This window comes from Plectropomus leopardus, chromosome 3, assembly GCF_026936395.1.
Source record: "Plectropomus leopardus strain MGB_pleo_1.0 chromosome 3, ASM2693639v1, whole genome shotgun sequence".
NCBI classification, from domain to species: domain Eukaryota; kingdom Metazoa; phylum Chordata; class Actinopteri; order Perciformes; family Serranidae; genus Plectropomus; species Plectropomus leopardus.
In genome coordinates this window covers 12,140,725-12,163,069 of record NC_142178.1, presented here as the reverse complement: position 1 = coordinate 12,163,069, position 22,345 = coordinate 12,140,725, and the positions used below count along the sequence as shown (strand labels likewise).

The window sequence follows — 22,345 nt, the reverse complement described above, 5'->3', positions numbered from 1 at the left end:
AATAACACTAAATTTGGAAATGCTTTGCAACTTGGAAATTTGCCAGGTGTTATTCTATGTGTGCTGTTATAGAGTAATGCAGGAATGAAATTTACTTAAACGCCAACATGGAACATAGCATCATCCTGGTTCCCTCTACAGAAAGCCTATGGGATTATCCCATTGGATTTTGGATTGTTGCAGAAAATAAGCTCTTGGGCAAACAAAAGTTTCTGATACTTAAATGTTTTGTTTCGCAAGACAATCTTCACAAATGCCATTGTTATGGGTTTATTAAGCATAAATGCAATTGCCAGAAGTAAAAAGCTAACAATATGCTATATAAGAAGTACATCACAGTCACATGACTTCAATGCCATCACCATAATGAGGCTACACAGCTGTGTTTGTTGTGATGGAATTCTGTAGTCTCATGTAGCCACTTAAAAACAGTATTTTTAAGACACCTTAAAGCCTCAGTATTTAAGGCTGGGGTGTTTACTGACATGTTTTATGTCACAGAGCAGAACCTGCAAGTATCTTAAGCTTGTGTTCACCACTTATTTCAGGCTTCTAACCAAAAACCCATTCAATAAACCCATTGACTTCGACATAAGGGAACCAGTTGTGCTAGCTATTTAACTCATTTATGGATTTTAGGACTCATTCCTGCACCACTGTATTGTCGGTTAGTGCTTCCAATAAATATGTCTACCAAAAATCTATCACTTCATTGACTTTTGATTTGCTGACATTTATGTCATTAATCTAAGCCCTTTCCTGTCAAGCCTATAGAGAGATTTGATTACACAAATCCTACATCAGGTATCCAAGATGCAAGAATTTATACGTGCAACCACTGTTTTTTTTTTTTCTGGTAGTAGCTCTCTGATGGCAGAAACCATGTATCTCCATATCCTGACAAGCTGTGCTTCAATCTGAACATGCAGCTCGCTTGCAACTCACTTCAGGCCTCATTAATTCTCAGAATGACAGCACCATTAGCCTAACCAACTGCAAAGTCACTGCAGGTTAAGATAATGGACTCTCACAGGAATCACTGCACCCCACATAGTTGAAGAACACTATAAACAGCATATGCAAGCAGGTGTTTAAGAGAGCAGAGCCCTCTTAGCAATACCAGACCACACAAAATATTGACTGAACACAGCTGTGTCCACATTAAATGTGCACTTAATCCAAATATCTCAATACTTGGATTTAGTCTTGTTACTAACCCTAAGTATTGCACTCATTGCAATAATAACCTTATGACTTTCTAAACAGTCTTATGATTTAAAAACAATTTCATCTGTGTCATCTGTTTCATGTGTTCCCTGCAGCCCTGCGATAATTTATTGTGTTTTGTGTTGCTAATTGGCCAATAAAGGCCACAGTAGACCTTTATAATTATCCATGCTGCTGGCTGCTTTATTTAGGTCATTTTAATATTCCTGCAGCTATAATTGCAACACTGATTAATGTGTGTGCACTATTCATATTTATTATTCTTTCTTCTTTCCTCTGATAAGCCACTACGACCGTCCCTGAAAAAAAGTGCAAGTGGTCAAGCAACAAGTTCTGTGTCCGAGAGCATCAGTGGAGCCAGAGAAGGTGCAGGAGATGGAGGCTTCTCATTCAGAGACAGAAGAGCAAAGTTTGGAAGACAAACGTCGCTCTCACAAAGCATCCGCAGGTAAGATGAGGAGTTCGTTGTTTGAGTCACGTTCATTATTTTTGTTGATGTTGTTCGGAATTCTTATTACAGTCCAATCTGACAAGTTTTAATCCAAGACACACAATGGATACATTAATCGGCAGCGAGGTCATGAGCCCTTGAAATAAACAACAGGCAAGGCACCCGTTACCAAACATTATACAAGAAATGAAAGTGCTATGCCCTAGAGGTCATTCAACGTCAAGAGTTTAAACAAGTGCACATCCCATCCCCACAGTTCATTCAGCAGAAAGAAAAATCCTCTTCAGGATCCCTCTAATGAGTATTTGGTTGTCTTGTCAGCATTCAGTAGCAACAATTCCCAAAAGCCCGTCAGAAGTGTTTTAGCCATGAACAGATGATATTCAATAGGGATAGGCATGAGTACACCAGTACATGACGTGGATGTCACTGTTTGTACAAAATAGAGTAATTGCTGGTTGATGACATAATGGTGATTAGGCATTAGATGATGATTGGAGGCATTTAGACAAAATAAACAAAATGAATGTGCAGTGCAAGCTTTGTAATGTTAAACTTGTCAGAACTAGTTACGTGATTAACTATATGTGCATCAGGTGCAACAGGAAAACAGTAAGGACGAATAACACTGAATTTCTCATCACTCCATTTGCTAGCAGTGTAAGCATGGGCAGAGAAGATGAACCATCTTGTCATGATAATGGTGACTGCACTGTGCAGATATCACTGGCAAATCTTCAAAGAGGCAACCCTAACGCCTACCCACATTTTCGCTTGGGTGTACATTTTGGACCCTATCTTATGGTAGATTTTTTTTCTGAGTACTCCAGTATAATAATTTAATACAAGTACTCAAATCTTGAAATTACTTAATGCTCATCCCCTCTATTTATTTGTATTCTGTAATACTGAGGCTACCTTCTTCTTTCTGCACCTGCAGGAATACAGCCCAGTGGTTTGGGGTGGGGGAAGACTGTGAGACCAAGCAGCAGGTATGGCACAGGAAGAGCCTTCGCCACTGCAGCCAGCGCTACGGCAAGCTGAAGGCCCAGTACAGAGAGCCTGAGATGGCCACCAGCTTCGACCAGGGCCCAGAGTCACCAGCAACAAGCAGGATGCCCAAGGTATTCTACTGTCAAGAGAGCTTAACATACACACTCTAATTCGTCCATTATTTAAACTCTAGACATTCTGATGTATTTTTATTCAACATAATTTTGTTTAGAAACACCTTTAAAACCTGATCATATTGCACTAATAGACGAAAACATAATATACCATGAAAATAAGTGAAACTGACAGCAAAAAGAAAAGGATGAGACACAGCAGACTCTGAGTCATGGTATATGTCCACTGAGTGTTCCTGTTTCCACTGAATTTTACAACCAATATGTTATAACTGTAATAATTTCCCCACCTATTTGAGTTAAAGTTATGATACTGAGAGACTTCTCTGGAAGGACAGGTGGAAAAAAAATGATCGTAAGAAAAAGAGATTGTGAGGAAAGAAGGAAAAATGTGTCTGGCTTTAATAAAGTAGAGCGCAGTACGGTGACAGACATGGACCATCTGTGCCCCAGATGAATCATGTCAGTCCCTTTAGTCCCTTTCATACTGCTCCACTCATCTACTCATCATCCAGTATTTTGGTTTCCTTTCATTCTGTATCTCGCGCTTACACTCACCTGCTTTTCTGACCCAGCATACTTTCAATTTGGAAGGCCAGTGATAAGAATTTCCATTTAGCACCATTTTTCTTTTTACTCTACACATACACAGACACATTAGAGAGCAACTCTCTCTCAAAGTGTCACATACAGATGTGTAGTAGGGTTTTTTTTGTTGTTATCATGGTAAAAATATTTGTCAGATTGACCCTTGTCTCTGTTTTTGGTAGATTAGGGATCCCCTGGCACGGGGGCGAGCCTTCCGTTGCCCAGATGACATGGACGGGCGCTCCCCGAGGACGCCTCACACTGCTCAGGGGGGTCCTGTCACACCAGGTGTCACCTCACTCAGCTCCTTCACCAGCCAGCGCTCTGGCTACAACCGCTTCCCCAGGCGCAAGAGGGAGTCTGTGGCCCGCATGAGCATCCGAGCTGCATCCAACCTGCTGAGGGTGAGTCGGGTACTAGGAAACCATTGTGTGTGTTGGGATGTTTTCCAGATGAAAATGGAGCAGCTAAAGCAGAACTGATCTAAGAAACATGCTGGTGTACTTATATGTGGTGTGTATGTTGATCAGGGTCATAGTGGCTTGGCAGGCTCCCAGACAGGTCGCAGTTTCCCCAAGAGGAGCTTTGTCAGGCCCAGCTGGATGGACGAGGACACCGTGGACTCTGCAGACACGTCAGCGTCGCTCTTCTTCAGCAAGGTCAGCAGCCACACTTCTGTCTTCCAGTCAGTGCCTTGGCAGCAATATCGCTCTTTGCTGTGCATTTCTTTGGCAGTTTTTTAATCTTACATCCTTCCCCATCCTGCCTATGTCAGCAATCCCACTTCTTCAACACTGTGTTCCACTTTCACTACTAATCTCTCATCAGCCTGCTTCTCTTCAGCAACTACATCTTCTTTCTTTATCCTTCCCTCCTATGTTCTTTCCATACATTCATACCTAAAAAAAAGCCTATTTGTCAAACCTGTCACTGTAAACTTTCTACAAATAAAACCTATTAAAATGTATGATGTTGACAGATGTTGATTAAAAACTGCTCGTCATCTTAGGTGTCCTGTATTTTCTCCCGTTACAATGTCATCTACAGCAGAAACAGGATTATGTTGTCTAAAATGTCTAAAAACATACAGTATGATGGCTGCTAATTACTTACTGCTCTGTGTTTTTTTTTTTTTTTTTAAATCTCTGTGCACTTCCTCTTCCTCCTCTGTGACCTCCATGGCCTCGGCTGCATAGGTTGATGCCCATGATGAGTTTTACTCTATGGCTGATGACGTATTTGAATCGCCTCCCATGTCTGCAGCTTTTGCTCCCAGCGATCAGCCTGACCTGAAATTCCCGAGCCTGTGAGTAAATACATAACCAAAAACATCTGAACACCTTTATAAAGTCACTGAAATGGTTTCACTGATACTCCTATATTCTTGTGTCAGTTTATTCAACAATCCTTGTTTGGCCTCACACAAGTGTGGCCAAATAAGGTGTTCCAGCTTTTAATCATCAAGACCTCATTAAATATGAGGCTTGAGTTCTGCCAAATAGGTGTGGCTGTTAAAGATGTAGTCAGCAACCTTTATAAAAAAAATGCGGTTGTGAATCATTTCAATCGCTGCTCAAGAACTGTGGGCAAACTAGGCCGCGGTGAACAGATACAAATCAAGATTCTGTTTCTGCTTTACCTATTTCACGCCTCAAATGTTTTCCAAAAACATATTTTAGTGCACTGTTAAGCTGTAAAATGAAAAAGTTTGTGACCCAACCACCATGTTAGAAACAGTCAAGCCATAAAAAAAACACCTACCAGCTGGAGCAAACTTTGTCATTTTGCAACTTAACAGTATACTAAAATATGTTTCTGAAAACATTTAAGGTGAGTAATAGACAAAGCAGTAACAGAATCTTCATTCATATTTGATCAGCGCAGCCTTTTTGACAATTTGACTGCAGCTCATGAGCAGCAATTGACATGTTTGACAGCTGCATTAGAGTCTCCTGGCTGTGATTGGTTGCTTTTGTGGAGCCACAGTGGATTTTAGCAAATGCCATCAGAAGCAGTAATAAGAGGATGAAGGACATGATTTCTCTCTTTTTAATGTACTACTATCAGAGTATAATGACAGTTTCAGCAAAATGACTGAATGGAAGTTTTTTTTTATAAAAGTGACAAACTGTAGCTTTAAGTCCATGCGTCAGTATACAGCCTGCAACAAAAGCAGGATTGACAAATATTCTTGTGATATTTTTTTATTGCATTTTGTATGCAGTTGTTTACCTTGTCTTTTCTGCTCATCTGTTTAAACCCCACCTTTCCGCTCCCACCACCACTCTTACCTCACCCTCTTTCTCGCCACTTTTCCATTTCTTTAATGGCTTTATCCTAACCCCAGTAAGGACGTATCTCGAACACCCAGGACACCAACAGTAGCTCCAGAAAAGACCCGTCCTCGTCGGGGTGGTCGCATCGCCTCCCAAGTTAAGCACTTTGCATTTGACAAACACAAGCGTCAGTACGGGATGGGCGTCGTGGGTAAGTGGCTGAACCGCCACTACCGCCGCAGCCTCAGCAGCAACGTCCAGAAGCAGCTGGACGACTTCCACAGCCACAGGTTGGGAATGAGTAGATGTGCACGAACATACTAGTGGATTATTCACAAATTTAACATAATTAACTTGTAGATGTCAGTCAGCACGAGAAAACTAACCAGTGGGATCAGCTACTTGTGCTTTAGAATGCTTAAGAGCTGTAAATTTGAGGTCTTTTATGCATAGTTATTTGACTAAAGATACATTTTTTCATTTTAATGTTAAGTTTGAGCAGGACTGACACAGCGTTGACTTGTTATGATTTTCACCTTATTTACAGTGGTTCTCTCTGTGTATTACAGGCCCTACTTTTCCTACTGGATCACGTTTGTCCATATAGTCATCACTTTGCTGGCCTGTTGTACATACGGATTTGCCCCTGTGGGGTTTGCACAACATTCTACGTCTGAACTGGTGAGCCAAGCTCAAAACTTAAAGGCATACTGTGAGTTTGAAATCTTTTGACACGATTAATTGCGTTTTACTACCAAAAACAGGTATGCATCCTGCTGTTTGTTGTGTCAAAGTGCTTGGTTAATGCTTTTTGTGTAGAAGCTATGCTATTTGGATGCACTTACACACTCTGCTCAATCAATACACGGCTGAAAGCATTAAATATTGAAAACAACATAAAAAGCGATCTCTCTCTTCTTTTTTTTAATCCAAGCAAACATATCATCAAACACAAAGATGCATTTAAGAGACAAACTGTTTTTAATTATCTGTAACTCACAAATCATAAATAAAAGTATACCTTTGATGTTTTGGAACCTCCATTTAATATATTTTGCAGATCTATTTCTGACTATGTGACTCTGTCGCCCTCTGTAGGTGCTGAAGAACAAAGGCATTTATGAGAGTGTCAAATATATCCAACAGGAAAACTTCTGGATTGGTCCGAGCTCTGTGAGTCTCTTTGTGGTCTCATTTTAGCTGCTTCATTACGCTGTATGTTTTTCAGTTTGTACTTAGATGGACACGTGCATTAGATTAGATTGGATTTTTATGTCCAAAACCTCAGGGAACTCGTACCTATAATGTTGTTTGCTTCTATCTAAAATGAAAAGATTGCAAGTAATTCACCTTAGTTTATTAGTTTATATGACAGGGACTGTGCATATTAAAGAACATTGCTGCATACAGTACCAGTCAAAAGTTTTGACACACCTTCTCATCTAATAGTTTTTCTTTATTTTTATCATTTTCTACATCGTAAATGAATACTGGAGACATCAAAACTATGAAAGAACACCTATGGGATTATGTAGTGAACAAAAAGTGTCAACTAAACCAGAATATGTTTTATATTTTAGATTCTTCAAAGTAGCCACCTTTTGCCTTTATGACAGCTTTGCATACTTCTGACATTCTCTCGTTTAGATTCAAGAGATAGTCACCTGGAAGGGTTTTCAGTTAACGGGTGTGCCCTCTCAAGAGCTAATTTGTGGAATTCCTTAATGTGTTTGAGACCATCAGTTGTGTTGTGCAGAGGTACGGTGGGCACACACTTCTATACAGTGAAAAGCCCTATTCAACTACTGTTCTAATCCATATTGTGGCAAGAGCTACTCAACTAAGTAAAGAGAAACGACAGTCCATCATTGCTGTAAGACATGAAGATCAGTCAATAAAGAAAATTTCAAGAACTTTGGATGTATCCTCAAGTGCAGTAGCTAAAACCATCAAACCCTATGATGAAACTGACTCTCATGAGGACCGCCCCAGGAAAGGAAGACCAAGAGATACCTCTGCTGCAGAGGATAAATTCATTAGAGTTACCAGCCTCAGAAACTGCAAATTAACAGCATCTCAGATTAGAGCCCACATCAATGCATCACAGAGTTCAAGTAGCAGACGCATCTCAACATCAAATGTTGAGAGGAGACTGCGTGAATCAGGCCTTTATGGTCGAATTGCTACAAAGAAGCCACTACTGAGGAAGAACAACAACAAGAAGAGGCTTGTTTGGGCCAAGGAACACAAGGAATGGACATTAGACCACTGGAAATCTGTACTTTGGATGAGTCGAAATTTGAGATTTTTGGTTCTACCTGGCATGTCTTTGTGAGACGCAGAAAGGGTGAGCGGATGGTTTCTACATGTGTGGTTCCCACCGTGAAGCATGGCGGAGGAAGTGTGATGGCGTGGGGGTGCTTTGCTGGTGACACTGTTGGGGATTTATTCAAAATTCAAGGCACACTTAACCAGTATGGCTACCACAGCATCCTGCAGCAACATGCCATCCCATCTGGTTTGCGCTTGGTGGGACCATCATTTGGTTTTCAACAGGACAATGACCCAAAAGACACCTCCAGGCTACGTAAGGGCTATTTGACCACGAAGGAGAGTGATGGAGTGCTGCATCAGATGACCTGGCCTCCACAATCACCCGACCTAAACCAAATTAAAATGGTTTGGGATGAGTTGGACTGCAGAGTGAAGGCAAAGCAGCCAACAAGTGCTCAGCACCTCTGGGAACTCCTTCAAGACTGTTTGAAAACCCTTCCAGGTGACTATCTCATAAATCTGATCGAGAGAATGTCAGAAGTGTGCAAAGCTGTCATAAGGGCAAAAGGTGGCTACTTTGAAGAATCTAAAATATAAAACATTCTGGTTTGTTTGACACTTTTTGTTTACTATATAATCCCATAAGTGTTCTTTAATAGTTTTAATGTCTCCAGTATTCATTTATGATGTAGAAAATGATAAAAATAAAGAAAAACTTTTAGACGAGAAGGTGTGTCCAAACATTGATGTTACCACAGAGCCTAAAAGTAAAAGAACAAAACAAAAAAAAATGAAAAGATAAAACATAATTATTGAAACAGGGTGCCAGCACTTTCCCTTTTTGTGTCACAGTCTAGTGTGTCACTTGGGTGACACCGGACACTTTCTGCCTTGTGTGATACAGGGTTACACCTTCATAAATGTGTGACTTTATCACTTACTGCATTTCCTGTCATATGCTGGTGTTCTCATCAAGCTTTAGCCTTAGTCTTCGCCCACGCTGGCTTTAGTGACATTTTTTCCCCACAGTCTACAAAGTTATTTCCTTAAAAATGTAAGATATATACAGATGGTTTTTTATACAGATATTTTTTCCTGCATTAAAATGTGAGATCTCACTGGACAAAGTCTCAAGTAGTCAGTCCTGCACGCACTTTTTTAAGACTTATTAAAAGACTGAAACATGTAATCTACATCTAGAAATAACACATGCAAGGAGGAGTGGATTTTATGGTTTGGGGTTTTATGGTGTGTGGGTTGCTATGTTTGTGTGTCTTTACATAATTTGCTCCACTTTTCAGGATGACCTGATCCACCTGGGAGCCAAGTTCTCACCATGCATCCGTCAGGACACACAGATAGTCAGTCTGATCCAGAAGGCCAAAGATCAGGAGAGAGAGTCTGGCTGCTGCGTTCAGAATGACAACTCGGGATGTGTGCAGACCCACAGCTCCGACTGCTCTGTAAGCAGTTCATCTGCACCTTCTTACCGGTCATATAAGTTCTGCGATAGAGAAACCTTGCTTCAGTTTAAGAAAGAAGTCATGCAAAGCCCGTGGATATGCGCAAGAAGTTGCAATTGAAAACCTCAAAAGGAAATTCAGTATGCTAAAATTACACACTTATAGCCACAGACAACACAAAAAACACACTCTTTAACACACACCTCCACATGAAGTTATTATCTGTAAGCATCTTATCTCCATTCTTTGCATACCTCCTCATAGTTTTTGCCATTACACTAATTATATTAGTCAAAAGTCTTAAGGTGTAAGTGCAACAAGATTTAAATGTTACATTCACTTTTCTCAATAAAAAGATATTTCTAAGTCGCTTGTAGGCAAAAGTTAAGATATATTAAGATTTAACTGATATTTATATGCTTTACAGTGGCTACACAAAACATTTACTCTTCTGTTTAATATTTATTTCCCTTGTTATTCCAAGAAACAAATGCTAACATTGAAAACAAAAATAACTGTGCAGGAGACGCTGGCCACCTTTATTAAATGGAGCAACGAGCAGGTGGACATCCCCAGGTCCTCTGGTTCTGTTTGTCACCAGGATCCCAGGTGAGAATATGCATTTGATAATTATGCCACTTGACATAAGAACACTTGAGACCCTGACACATCGGGGCGATTTTTCTGCGCATGTAAACTGCACATCAATATATATTTTTTGAGGTGGGTACCCTCACACAGACAGTGAATATTAAGTGGTGATGTATTTTTTTTAATTAGATTAGTATTTTTCAGAGCTTTCACACTGTAAATAATGGCATCAACCAATCACAGTATGCCTATAATTATGACGATTATAAAACAGTATGATGCGTCTGTAATCCAAACAAAGGCAGTAATACTGTATTGTCAAGCTTAACAAAAGCAGAGCATACCAGATCCACTTCCTCTGTTCTTACCATTCACAATAAAAGCCACAGACACAAACACTTTGTAAATTTTTTACAGAGAGACCTCAGACTCACTCAGAGCATTTTTGCTTAAAGGAATAAAACAGCTTACAGTACATTAGGCTGTACAACAACTTACCTCGGACAGGCTGACAGAACCTGCTCTGGGTTAGCATGGTAGTTGTCACAAATTTGCATCACTGGAGTATTAGTATCAAAACCTTTATACTTAACAAAATGTTGGAACTGTCGCAAGTTTGCATCGCTGCTGGTATGAATAGTTTTGATTTTTGTGTTGTTCATTTGTGACGACCCCAGATTGTAAAGGCCGTAAGTATTAATACAAATCAAGTAAGTTGTCATTGTGGATTTTTAAGTGCCAAAGTTTGATTTTCATTTCATGTCTTTTTTTTGTGCTTGTGTGTTGCATGTTGTGATCAGAGTGTGTGAGGAGCCTGCCTCTGCAGAGCCTCATACATGGCCGGATGACATCACCCAGTGGCCGGTGAGGGACACTGCTACTCATTTGAAAATGAATTTTCTATGCTAGCTTTCTTCAAAACATTTTTTTAATGCTGCTTTCTGTGTCTGAGATCTACACCACAAGTCAAATAAAGACACGGACTATTGTGCAGTATGTCTGTGTAAAGGCTCATTGTTTGTTCTTCATCAGGTGTGTACATATCCCAAGCAGTGGAACCACACAGGCTACACACACATGGACTGTAACATCAAGGGACGGCCTTGCTGCATAGGAACTAAGGGCAGGTGAGACATGTGGGCTGGAAGTTATTTATTGGCTTCAAGGCCTGCAGATATCATCGTCTACATACTGTCCCACTGTTTACCCAATGCATTGTGACTTCATCTGGAGAAAATTTGAACTGCATTTTGCTTGTCCATCCTGTAGATGTGAGATCACGACCAGAGAATTTTGCGCTTTCATGCATGGTTACTTCCACGAGGAGGCCACACTCTGCTCTCAGGTAGTGTGTGTGCGCATGTGTTATGTGCGTGTGTTTGTTAGCGTATCAGTATATTTCTTAACCCTTATACTTCTCTTGTGCAGGTCCACTGTCTAGATGATGTGTGTGGCTTGTTGCCCTTCCTCAATCCCGACGTTCCTGATCAGTTCTACCGTCTCTGGCTCTCTCTCTTCCTCCATGCTGGGTATGCACCACACCCTGCAAAAACATCCCTACACAAAGGTTGAATATCGCTCAAAGTAAATATTTTAAATACATTTAGGTGCATCTCTTAAATTTTTTATTTCTTTTTTTTAATTTGTTTTATTTTCTGGGTTTCAGCTGAGTCAGACATTCAAGTATAGATGTAACCACTGCAAAAGTAACACTTCATAGCTGCTTAATGGCATGGAGAGAATGTTTAATATGCTTTGACAAAGTGTAAAGCCTATTACGCTGAGTCAATGAGCCATTTCAGTCGTTTGCAATGATTACCGAGCGTGGTTTCATTGTCAGCATCCTTCAGGATCCAAACTAAATGAAATATTTTGAAATAAGGCCCCAGTGAGCTGCTCACTCACATGCATACTGATGCTTAGTGCTAATACTAGGCACATGGGAAATCCCTCAGGTCCGCTCTTTAAACAAGCAAATAGGCAATGGAAGCTTTTGGGAAAATTTTCAGACGTTTGCAGTGTGCGTAAAAAATGCATATTTGATGCAATGCACTAATTAAATTATCAGCAGACTGCACAGATGTGTAATTCTATGATGTGTGTGTGTGTGTGTGTGTGTGTGTAGGCTGCTACACTGCGTGGTGTCGGTGGTGTTCCAGATGACCATACTGAGAGACCTGGAGAAGCTGGCAGGTTGGGTCCGTATCTCCATCATTTACATCCTCAGCGGTATCACTGGAAACCTCGCCTCCGCCCTGTTCCTGCCCTACAGAGCTGAGGTGAGTTCTTCACATAAATTCTTACACACGCATAAAATGCACACAAACTAATCAAATGAACACATTATACAGTAGACTGAAAAGCCTGCAGGTGCTAACTTGGGACGCTTGCACACTTACTGTTTTGGCAGTTGATCTGGCTTACAGACTGTAGCAGGATTATTAAATTGTTAGCAAGATGACAGATAGGCGTTGTTGGTCTTTCTGAGATCAGCTTCCCAGTGGGGAGGTCCCCCGAGAACCAGTCGTTCCTTGTTCTTGTATCGTGGAAAGTTTGGTTTTTTAAACTATGAAAAAGTGCCACAGGTCAGACATTGCCTAATAACATCAGCTCTTCTTGCCATGTCTACAAGCAGTAGTAGAAAAACTGTTTCCTCTTTTTGTAAACTTACCTTTTTTAACCTATCTGTGTGTATAGGTAATAGTAAATAGTAATAGTATAAAAGTAGTAAGGGCACTTTGAAGAAAGTCTTTTTTTAATCAGACCTGACTTCCAAACTGACAACTTCACATGATAAGACTCATGCACATATATATATATATTCACATGCCCCCTTTAACTGAGCATGGATGTATTCGAGCATCTATATCTCTATCTATCTATCTATCTATCTATATCTCTATCTTTCTCTCTCTCTCTCTCTCTATCTATATATATATATATATATATATATATATATATATATATATATATATATATATATATACATATATATCCACATACTCTGTTGTCTTATTCTTTATGTACATATATGTAAGGCAAGATAATTTGCTGTAACTTTCCAGGCTCACAAACTTAAGGAGAACCTGAGAAGAGGAAAAACAGCTTATCTTTCAAAGAGATTTTCAATACAAGCTGATTTATTCATTAGTTAAGCACTCACATGCACACAGTCAATACATGCATGTCATACTGATCTCTGAGCTTTTCAAATGTCTGGGATGTTAAGCTGTGAGGCAAACGTGAGACATGGACCTATGCTCTTAACATCCAAAATCCTGTAACATTCTTTGAATGAATTTAAGACCCAAAGCTGCTGCCTTCAACAGTCAGACTGTTGGTACATGATGCTTTTTTCTTTTCGGTGCCATTGCTTTATTTGGACTTAATAGCTGCTAAATCTGGTCTGAATGTGACACATGAACCAAGACACCAACAGTTTTTGTTACAAAATGTTTATTGAAAGCTAAAAATTTTCAGCACATTTCCACTGTAAGTTTGTCTGCTATTCCCACTTAGTGGCTTAGCTCAGCTTACCTTGGCTCACTTACTTGAGGGGAGAGTTTTTCATTCTGGGGATTATTAGAGCAGACGTGACTGCTACCATCTAGAACGGTCTGGAGGGGCACTGGAAACACCTCATGGAGAAAATTAGCTTACATGGACAACACATTATGCAAATTATGAGACCACTTTTCTGTAGCTTAGTCATCCATATGTAGAGAGCAGTGTCATCCAGCCGAGGGTTAACCACATCACCACGATTTGTTAGTTTTAGACTACAAGTCTCTAACCACCTCTCAAAAATTAAAATAAATGTAGAAGAAACATGAAGCATGAAAAGAACTTGTACTGACAGTCACCAACAGAGACCAGAACTTGGTTTTGATTCTGTCGGCAGCAACTTGTCTTGAATAAATAGATGAACCAAATAGTAAACAGGAACATGATACCCCGCTGCACAAACAAAGACTGGCACCTGTAGAATATCAGATTTAACAAGAAAATCATTATCACTGTACCAACAAATAATCAGTCAGGACTTCACATATTAGCACATCATATGAGTTACCAGCATGCTTTTTTGATGTCTCTGCAATGTTAAACAAAAGTAGCTAAAACTGAGTGAGTGTTTAAAAAGAAACAAACATTTTCAATGATACATTTTGCCAAACGTGAAAGTCGCATATAGTTAAATGGATACAGCCACAGATTGTATAAAAGAAATGGTTGTAGCCACTGTGACGTCACCCATTGGTTGATGGACGACTGTTTTGAAGTCTCAAGTTTGGCATTTTCTTAATTTTCTTGTTTATTTATTTATTTATTTTTGGGTGGCAGAAGTGCTCATATTTGGAAGAAAGGGTGGAGCTGTGGAGACGCGAGGGGAGGATCTTATTGAGAACCCTGCTTTATTGTCTATGGGGTCATAATTTAATAAATGAACTTTATGTTGTATTAAATAAGACTTGAAACTAGCAATTGAGACCATAAAGTTATCAGGAAAACGTTTACTGAGGTAATAAATCAAGTGAGAAGTCAGGTCATTTTCTCACTGACTTACACACTATTGGACTTCTTTTTGCAACCAGTGGAGTTATCTCCTGCTGCTCATTAGAAAGAATGTAGGTTTAAGATACTTCCACATTGGCTTCACGTTTCAGACGAGGAGACTACGTCCAATTCTTTTATACAGTCTATGTATTCACCTGTCAAAAGAAAAATCCTAAAGAGACAAAAGGAAACTGTCTCGAGAAAAGGCTAAAAGACAAAAACTTGAGAACCTTGCACACACGATATGATTTCTGCTGACGTGGACCTGTCTTCACACCTGCAGGATGAAGCTTTATGTGTTTTATTTAAACATTGTTACCCTAATTAATCCACTGATGCTGTTGGAAACTTTGCTGATCGAAAGCTGAAGCAATCCTCTCGGCACACAAGATTAAGTTGGTGAGTGTCTGAGAGAGGGTGGTTGCTTAGTCAACTCCACTAATTAGGTTGATGTCAGCACACATTTTTAAAACACTCTGATCACTCGTAGTCTTTTTATCTTCTCTTTGTGAGTGACTCACATTAGACACACGTTTATGCCATACATACAGGGAGATTATATTAGAATAAGGCCGGAGATCATCTGGTATCTAATACACATGAAAATGTATTAGCCATCATTTCCGAAAGCATAACAAGCTGGAAACTGCAACAATGCCTTTGTCTGTTCTTGATGTAACTTGACCCTTATAAAAGTTTGTAAATCAAAGAATAATCTTTGCAAATAAAACAAACATGTTTATCCGTGCAAATTACTCAGCGGACGAAAAGAACACAGTCTGGATTACCTACTTTTTACTGGCACGTCTGTTCTCTTCAGTGTGTCTGTATATCCAACTTTCCCCTTTCAGAGATTAGACTAATGCCATTGTGTGAGTTCACAAAGGCCACTGCTACGGTACTTACTGAGTGGGATTACATTTTTCTTTTCAACAAAAACAATTGTTGGAAAAGACGAGACTTGTCTGCTGATGCCTCTGTTCTGTACACCTTTGTGAACTCAAAGGCTCCTCCTGGCACACCTATGAAAGAGTCAACTGTAAGAGTTAATGGACAAATGTGGTCGGTAAGGAAAACAAACCCTCAATTCTTAAATAATGACAGATTTTATTTTGCCTTTGTATTTATGTCCTCGAGACGTCTGTTAACTTCGTCGTGAATCGACACCAGGTGCTCTCATCTGATAATGTAGTGGTGTGACATGAGGTGGATGTCAGAATGACGTACCTTGACGTGAGAGACAGAAATCCCACCACCCAGCTCTGCTTAGCACCGACCAGCTCACAGCTCTTCACACACCAGGAATAACCAGAGGAAGCACATGCGAGGCACAACACAGGGCGGTCAAGACGCTTAAGGAATCAGTTTAAGTGGATTATCCTTCAACTGTTGAGTTAAGGAGACCCTGTGGCAGCTGTGACTGGAAGAAGGATAATTCTCACAAGTAAAGCAGATCGAAAGAATTGTGAAAGTACAGCAGCTTCAGTTTCTACTCCTAAAACTCCTCTGACAAGCAAAAGAAATACAATTTTAAAAAAAGAGATAAAAAGTCATAGATCTTCAGAGCAATGTGCACTGAAGTATCGTAAAAGGTTTCATGGTTCCATTTGAGAAAACACAGAACTATATTTACAGTCTTGTGGCTGTTTGATCAGATCTTTAAACTTTTATGAACTGTAAATATGTTCACCTGAAAGTGCAAGTGGAAATCATACTATTGTCACTTGCCATGAGGAATTAGATTTAGGAGGACAGCCAGTCTGATTGAAAACATGTGAGCTGACTAAACGTTATACTGATGGTAGCTGAAGTATACCTTGTTATATGTGACTTTATCACATGGCTTTGTTGAATACTTCATTCTGAAATACATAGAGAGGAAATATATGAAATGTATTCTACTTCTATGGTATTTCTGAAGATTTGCTATGGATAGCCAACCATCGCTGTGGATCCAGTTTGCAGACACTTAGCAAAAGTGATAAAATAATTTTAAGGATGATCCGCTATCCCTTAGCTTTGCCTGAGCTTATTTTCGCAATAATTACCCACTCGCTATACAACAACCTTAACTTAGTTCCGCTCAGTTTAGGGAATAAATACTCAAGCATACTAGGGTTTGTCAATATATCAATAATATATCAATATTGTTACTTTAGACTACACATTTTCTTAATTTTTTAAAATATCATAATATAGTAATTACTGTTGTTCCCTAGTTATAAAGGCTGAGTTACAGAAAAGCGATGTAATTCTCTGAACTTTCCAGACTGTTTGAGCGTTTCTCTTATTTTCTTTTACCTGCTTAGTCACCGATAACCCTCCAATATTGTTGCAATATCGATACAGAGATTTGATTTTCTCCGTATTGCCCTGCTATAAAGTATATTGCACATATTTATCAAAATCAATTAAGTTACCTTTTGGAATCTAATCAATGTCAGCTGATGCGTCACTTGTAAAATTGATAGTGAGTCCACATAAATCATAGAAGTATGGACCCAAGCGTTGTGTTGAAAAATAAAACATTTCCAGAAAATCAGAAGTATAGGCTATAAGCATTTAGAATTAACATTATAAATGAAATGCACAGTAGAAGAAATAATTATGAAACCAGAATTCTATCATTTTGTAGTTTTTAGTGAATTGAAAATGGATGGCAACGCCTCTTCCTTGACATACACACACACAAGCATTATAGAAACATTATACGTGGGAAGAAAAAATTGCAAACTCCCTGTTTATTAATATATATTAATAAATAAATAATTAAATATTAGTCACTAAGTCTAAATAGGGCACTGCAATAGTAAAATAAAATAGTTAATCGTGCATCAATTCCCACTGGTTAATGTGCATTACTAAGTAACGGCCTAATAATGAGCTGGTCAGCAGCAGTGTCCTCCCAGTCACTGTCCCATCTCTTAACATCTGTTCCAGTACTGTCTGTCTCAGCCACCAGTGAGTGACCACGGCGTGTGTCAGGAACGTGTCAGCCTGCGTGTCTGGCCTGTGTGGGTGGAGGAGCGCTGTGCCATGCTCCTTTTCTGTTTGTGGGAGTTTAACGTCTTCACAGATTAGCCATCTGCCTCTGACCAGGCCAAGCCTCCAAACTCAGCCCTGACATCACTGTAATCTGCTCACCTTTACTGCATGACCCAGGGCTCATACCAGACTTCTTCCACACATCTCATGAAGCCTGAGATCTGGTCACAATGAGTCTGTTTAAATCATTGTTACCTAAAATACTGTCCCATATGTACTGTTCCCATACGGCCAGACCATGGTGGTGAAGAGGGAGCTGAACCGGCAAAGCTCTTGACTGACCAGTCCATCTGCATTGAGACCCTCACTGCGGGAGCTTTTGGTACTGACCAAAAGAATGAGATCACAGATACTAGCAGCCAAAATAAATTGTTTCTGTAGGGTGTCTGGGTTTAGCCGTACCAATAGGGTGAGGAGCTGAGACATCCAGAGGGAGCTCAAAGTAGAGCCACTGCTCCTTTGTGTCACAAGGGGCCAGTTGAGGTGGTAAGGGCATCTGATTGGGATGCCTCTTGGGCACCTCCTGTTAGAGGTTTTCTGGGTGTCTCGAACTGGTAAGAAGTCTCTGGGTAGACCTAGATTACACTATACTGGAGGGATTATGTATTTCAGCTGGCCTGGGAACACCCTTGAATCCCATAGGGAAATCCTGGAGGGACTGGAAACAGTCCCTCCAGGATTTCATAATGTTGTGATCGCAACAATTATAGCAGATTCAGCCAAACCCTCTGAATTCCGCCAACCTTACATTTTGTCCAGTGACAGCAACTTGACTATTTAAAATGAGTAATGTTAAAACTTGATTTCTTTGTGGAGCTGCATGTAGTGTAATGATTCACGCAACCCCTCAAGTCTCTCTCTCTGTCTCTCTCTCTGTCTCTCTCTGTCTCTCTCTCTCTCTCTCTCTCTCTCTCTCTCTCTCTCTCTCTCTCTCTGATTATCATGAGACTACTGCTGCGCCTGTGACAGTCACCTCACCCCAATCACAAGTAGTTTCCATTTCTGTGGTAAATGATGTGGGAAATGATAATAATGAGCTCCAAATCTGAGACAGCATCACAAATATTTTTGCATTTTTCACTTCCCCCTTTATTGTCATTGCAAAAAATGCCTAAAAGTAAGGCAATATGCATAGAAAAGCTGCTGTGAAATTGTGCATTTCAGGCCGCAACAATCACAAAAACAGCCTGTGAAATCCTGAAAGGACTGTATTTCCCCTACAGCAGCATGCAAACAACATAAGCAGCAGATATGAACATTTATTTGTCTTTTGCTTTAATATTTAAAATATAAAACATAGTAACTCAAGGAACAGAATCCATTGTAACACATCAGAACTAAAATCTATACGACCTGCTTGTGTTATCTACCAGACAAGTGGAATAGGTACTCACTGTTTAGAATACAAATCACTGTTATTTGAAGTAAAAAATCAATGCTTTTAGGTAACATAAAGGTCACACAAAAGCCCTGAGTCACTGGTAAGCAGGATGTATGCATGTTATCACCGGTACACATCAGAGATGATGCGTGTGTGTGCGTGTCCAGTGCTCAGTCATACATGTGAATCTTGTATATGCAATGTGGGGGTTGCTTTCTGTGTAAGCAGGAATATAAAAACACTGTAAGACTCAAATCTTTCCTTTGTTAAGTTGGTTCTAAAATGCTTCTTTTGTTCTCTCCCTCCAGGTGGGTCCAGCAGGGTCTCAGTTTGGACTCCTCGCTTGCCTGTTTGTCGAGCTGTTTCAAGGTTGGCAGATGCTGGAGAAGCCATGGAAGGCCTTCCTCAAGCTGCTGGGCATCGTCCTCTTCCTCTTCCTGTGCGGCCTCCTGCCGTGGATTGACAACATTGCGCACATCTTCGGCTTTCTCAGCGGCATGCTGCTGTCCTTCGCCTTCCTGCCCTATGTCACATTCGGGACGTTTGACAAGTACCGGAAACGTATCCTAATCGCCGTCTCCATGCTGGCCTACATTGGGCTGTTCTCCTCCCTCATTGTTTGGTTTTACATAAAACCGATTAACTGGCACTGGCTGGAGCATCTCACCTGCCTGCCCTTCACGAGCAAGTTCTGTGAAAAATATGACATAGACCATGACATCAATGATGTGGTGCACTAGTCTCTAGGCTGCAGATGATGTGGCTGTGCTACTGATCCACTGTCCTCTAACCAATGACCGGGTCAGCTGGTTCCAGATCAGCTCAGTGGCCTTCATAATGTGACAGTCTTGTTTGTTATACCCTTATCAGAGGGCCTGATGGAAGTCTATGTGAGTGGAGCTGAATCAGTCTCCTCTCCACAGCCTGCTGACTTGCTCACCGTACCGTAAAACTTTACTCAACCTGCATAATCCTCAGCCAAGCCTGGCACTACCCAGGGCGTTAATTTGCTAATGGGCTAGCAGATCCTAAGAATCATAGGACAGGAAAAGATTCTAAGGACGTTAAAACTACACAGAGCTTGGTCGACCCAAAGGAAAAGATCTACAGAGCGAGGCACTGACTTCGACCTGAAGGAGCCAGACAAATTGAACAAGCTAAATGAATCACCTCTGGCCTACAATCACTTTTCCTTTTATCGACGACAACCAGCTGAGATTAAAAGGAAGGCTGATGTCGGGGATGGTCATCAGGTATCTTGTGGCTCAGTAAACTGAGATACATTAGACACTTCCTGCCACTAACTCATGTTTTCAGTAACACTGGGTTCAACACTACAAATGCTGTCATTCAGTTCTGCAGCTTCTCTACGTTTTAACAGTCGTGAAAGAACTGTTTTTATCTCCCCTGTTTTCTATGTATGCACTCGGCATGTCTTTGGAGCAGTGAGATGTTATGCTAAAGGTAACAAGGTGTTCAAAGTATTAATTGTGCAGCTGGAATGGTGCAAAATATCAGTGGTCAACTAAGGTAAGATTTTTATCTGAAACCACTAGTTGCCTTAAACAGATTATGCCATTTTACAAAGATGCCTAATTTTCCTTTTGCACACTGCTCATGATCAAGCTCCTGAATGCTGACGAACGAGTCTACCAAAGCAACTACACGTGCTGATTATATATGCATGACGATCTTAAATCCTTTCGTTTTCTGTAAGTCACTGCCACACACACACACACACACACACACACACACACACACACACGTTCTCAGTCAAGCTCTACATATTTGTCTGCTAACACAGTGGTGCCTAAACCATTTTGTATATTTGGTTTAAAAAAATAATGAAAAAGATATTTATTCCAGGAGTAACGATCAAAGCAGACAGTTTGTGTTAGCTCAAAGTAAGTTTTGTACTGTATTTTTTGACTCTGTGAAAGCAAACAGTGACAGGATCACAAGATGTCATTTATGTTTCACCTGAGCCTTAATGTGTGTGAAATATACCGTAAAAAAAGGCTTTGTTTTAACCATACATTTGTCAATACTCTCCTTGACAAAAACAATGCAAGAATGATGATTTTGAACAGTTTTTAATAGTGTTGATGCAGACATACGATTTTTGTCAAAGTCTTGTCCCTTACGTGTGCACTTTTCACAAATGTCTTTTTGTCAGGATGCTAGCAGCTGATAGTTTGGGCTGTGGTTCATGTCCCACAGTACATTGTTGCTGTTCTGGTATGTCAGCCTGTAAGTGTGATAAGTATATTTTAGAAAGATTTTCTCCCATGGGTTCCCAGCTTTTGCCTTGTTTTGTTGTTTGTGGTTCTGGCATGCATTGGCCCCGGCTGTAGGAAAGCCACCGTAATGACTGTTGTGTGGAGGATTATGTGAGTTACTAAGTGAGTTATGAGATTACATGAGTTTGTCAGTGGAGCTGACTCACTTGTCATCTGGTGTTGTTGAGAACATGAGTTGTGGAATACAGAAAACGTTGTGTGTTGGACAATCAGTTTTTACACCACTGTAATTAGATTGGAAAGGCCAAATGTTTAAAACATAGGACATCTTTTAGGAAACCTCTTCACTGTGCCTTTTGACATGTGAGTGTTTGATCTGAACCGCCACAGCCCACATCTTCAGTCATGACTGAATGCCGCAGTTACAATGCTGTGTTTGCATTGGGACCAAATCATTTTACCCTTTTCTATTTATTGGAATTGGTGGTCAAGGTACTGTTCTGTTTTGCGTTTTGAGTTTTATTTGTGAAAATATCTGTTTGTTAAGGCAGTGTCAAAATAAATGCCACTCTAGTAATAATGAGGTTATGTGTGTTAGAGAAAAATTTGATTTCCTGTTGGTACTATCTATTTCCTGTACTTGTGGCGCTATACCAGTGAGAGCTTTAACCCTAAGAGATATCTTGAGTAGAGAAATAGAGTGAGAATAACAAGAAATTATATTTTCATGGACCTGAATTTATGTTTTACGTTTCACAATAAACTGTAACAAAACTTTTCAAAGCTTGGACCGAAATTCTCCCAAACAGCTACTGATTGGTCTGTCTGGTGAGACTGTTATCTCAAGTGATCTGTAGGTTGTTTGCATATGGCTCTCAACATGGAGGTGCCTGTGTTAGCGGCTTGCACCTAAGAGTGCTAACAGCGCAAACAGTATTTACAATGGCAACAGTAATAACAGAACGAGCAGTGTTCACCTGGGGGATTCAGAGGGTGGACGCTATACTTCATATCAGCGCTAATCAAACACAGTGCGGGCAGCGGCAATTAGCTAACCAGAGCTTCTGGCCCGTGTACCACAACAAACCACAGAGAAGCTCAGATTACAGCACTCACAGAGGAACCATG

At 40.2% G+C, this 22,345-nt stretch overlaps 1 protein-coding gene across 4 annotated transcripts in view; it reads left to right on the top strand.

The window, feature by feature from the left end:
* LOC121941850 (inactive rhomboid protein 2-like) overlaps positions 1-21,801 on the top strand; it is a 38,943-nt gene extending 17,142 nt beyond the window's left edge. For all 4 annotated transcript variants that reach the window (XM_042484756.2, XM_088075612.1, XM_088075614.1 and 1 more), the window contains 16 exons: positions 1,512-1,675; positions 2,619-2,802; positions 3,576-3,797; positions 3,924-4,052; positions 4,590-4,699; positions 5,741-5,959; positions 6,239-6,350; positions 6,768-6,842; positions 9,245-9,406; positions 9,930-10,015; positions 10,798-10,861; positions 11,030-11,124; positions 11,267-11,342; positions 11,426-11,526; positions 12,123-12,276; positions 19,286-21,801. In XM_042484756.2, coding sequence (XP_042340690.2) covers positions 1,512-1,675; positions 2,619-2,802; positions 3,576-3,797; positions 3,924-4,052; positions 4,590-4,699; positions 5,741-5,959; positions 6,239-6,350; positions 6,768-6,842; positions 9,245-9,406; positions 9,930-10,015; positions 10,798-10,861; positions 11,030-11,124; positions 11,267-11,342; positions 11,426-11,526; positions 12,123-12,276; positions 19,286-19,717 — 2,385 coding nt within the window. In that variant the 3' untranslated portion in view covers positions 19,718-21,801. The remainder of the gene's footprint in view (positions 1-1,511; positions 1,676-2,618; positions 2,803-3,575; positions 3,798-3,923; positions 4,053-4,589; positions 4,700-5,740; positions 5,960-6,238; positions 6,351-6,767; positions 6,843-9,244; positions 9,407-9,929; positions 10,016-10,797; positions 10,862-11,029; positions 11,125-11,266; positions 11,343-11,425; positions 11,527-12,122; positions 12,277-19,285) is intronic.
* Positions 21,802-22,345: the final 544 nt, after the last annotated feature.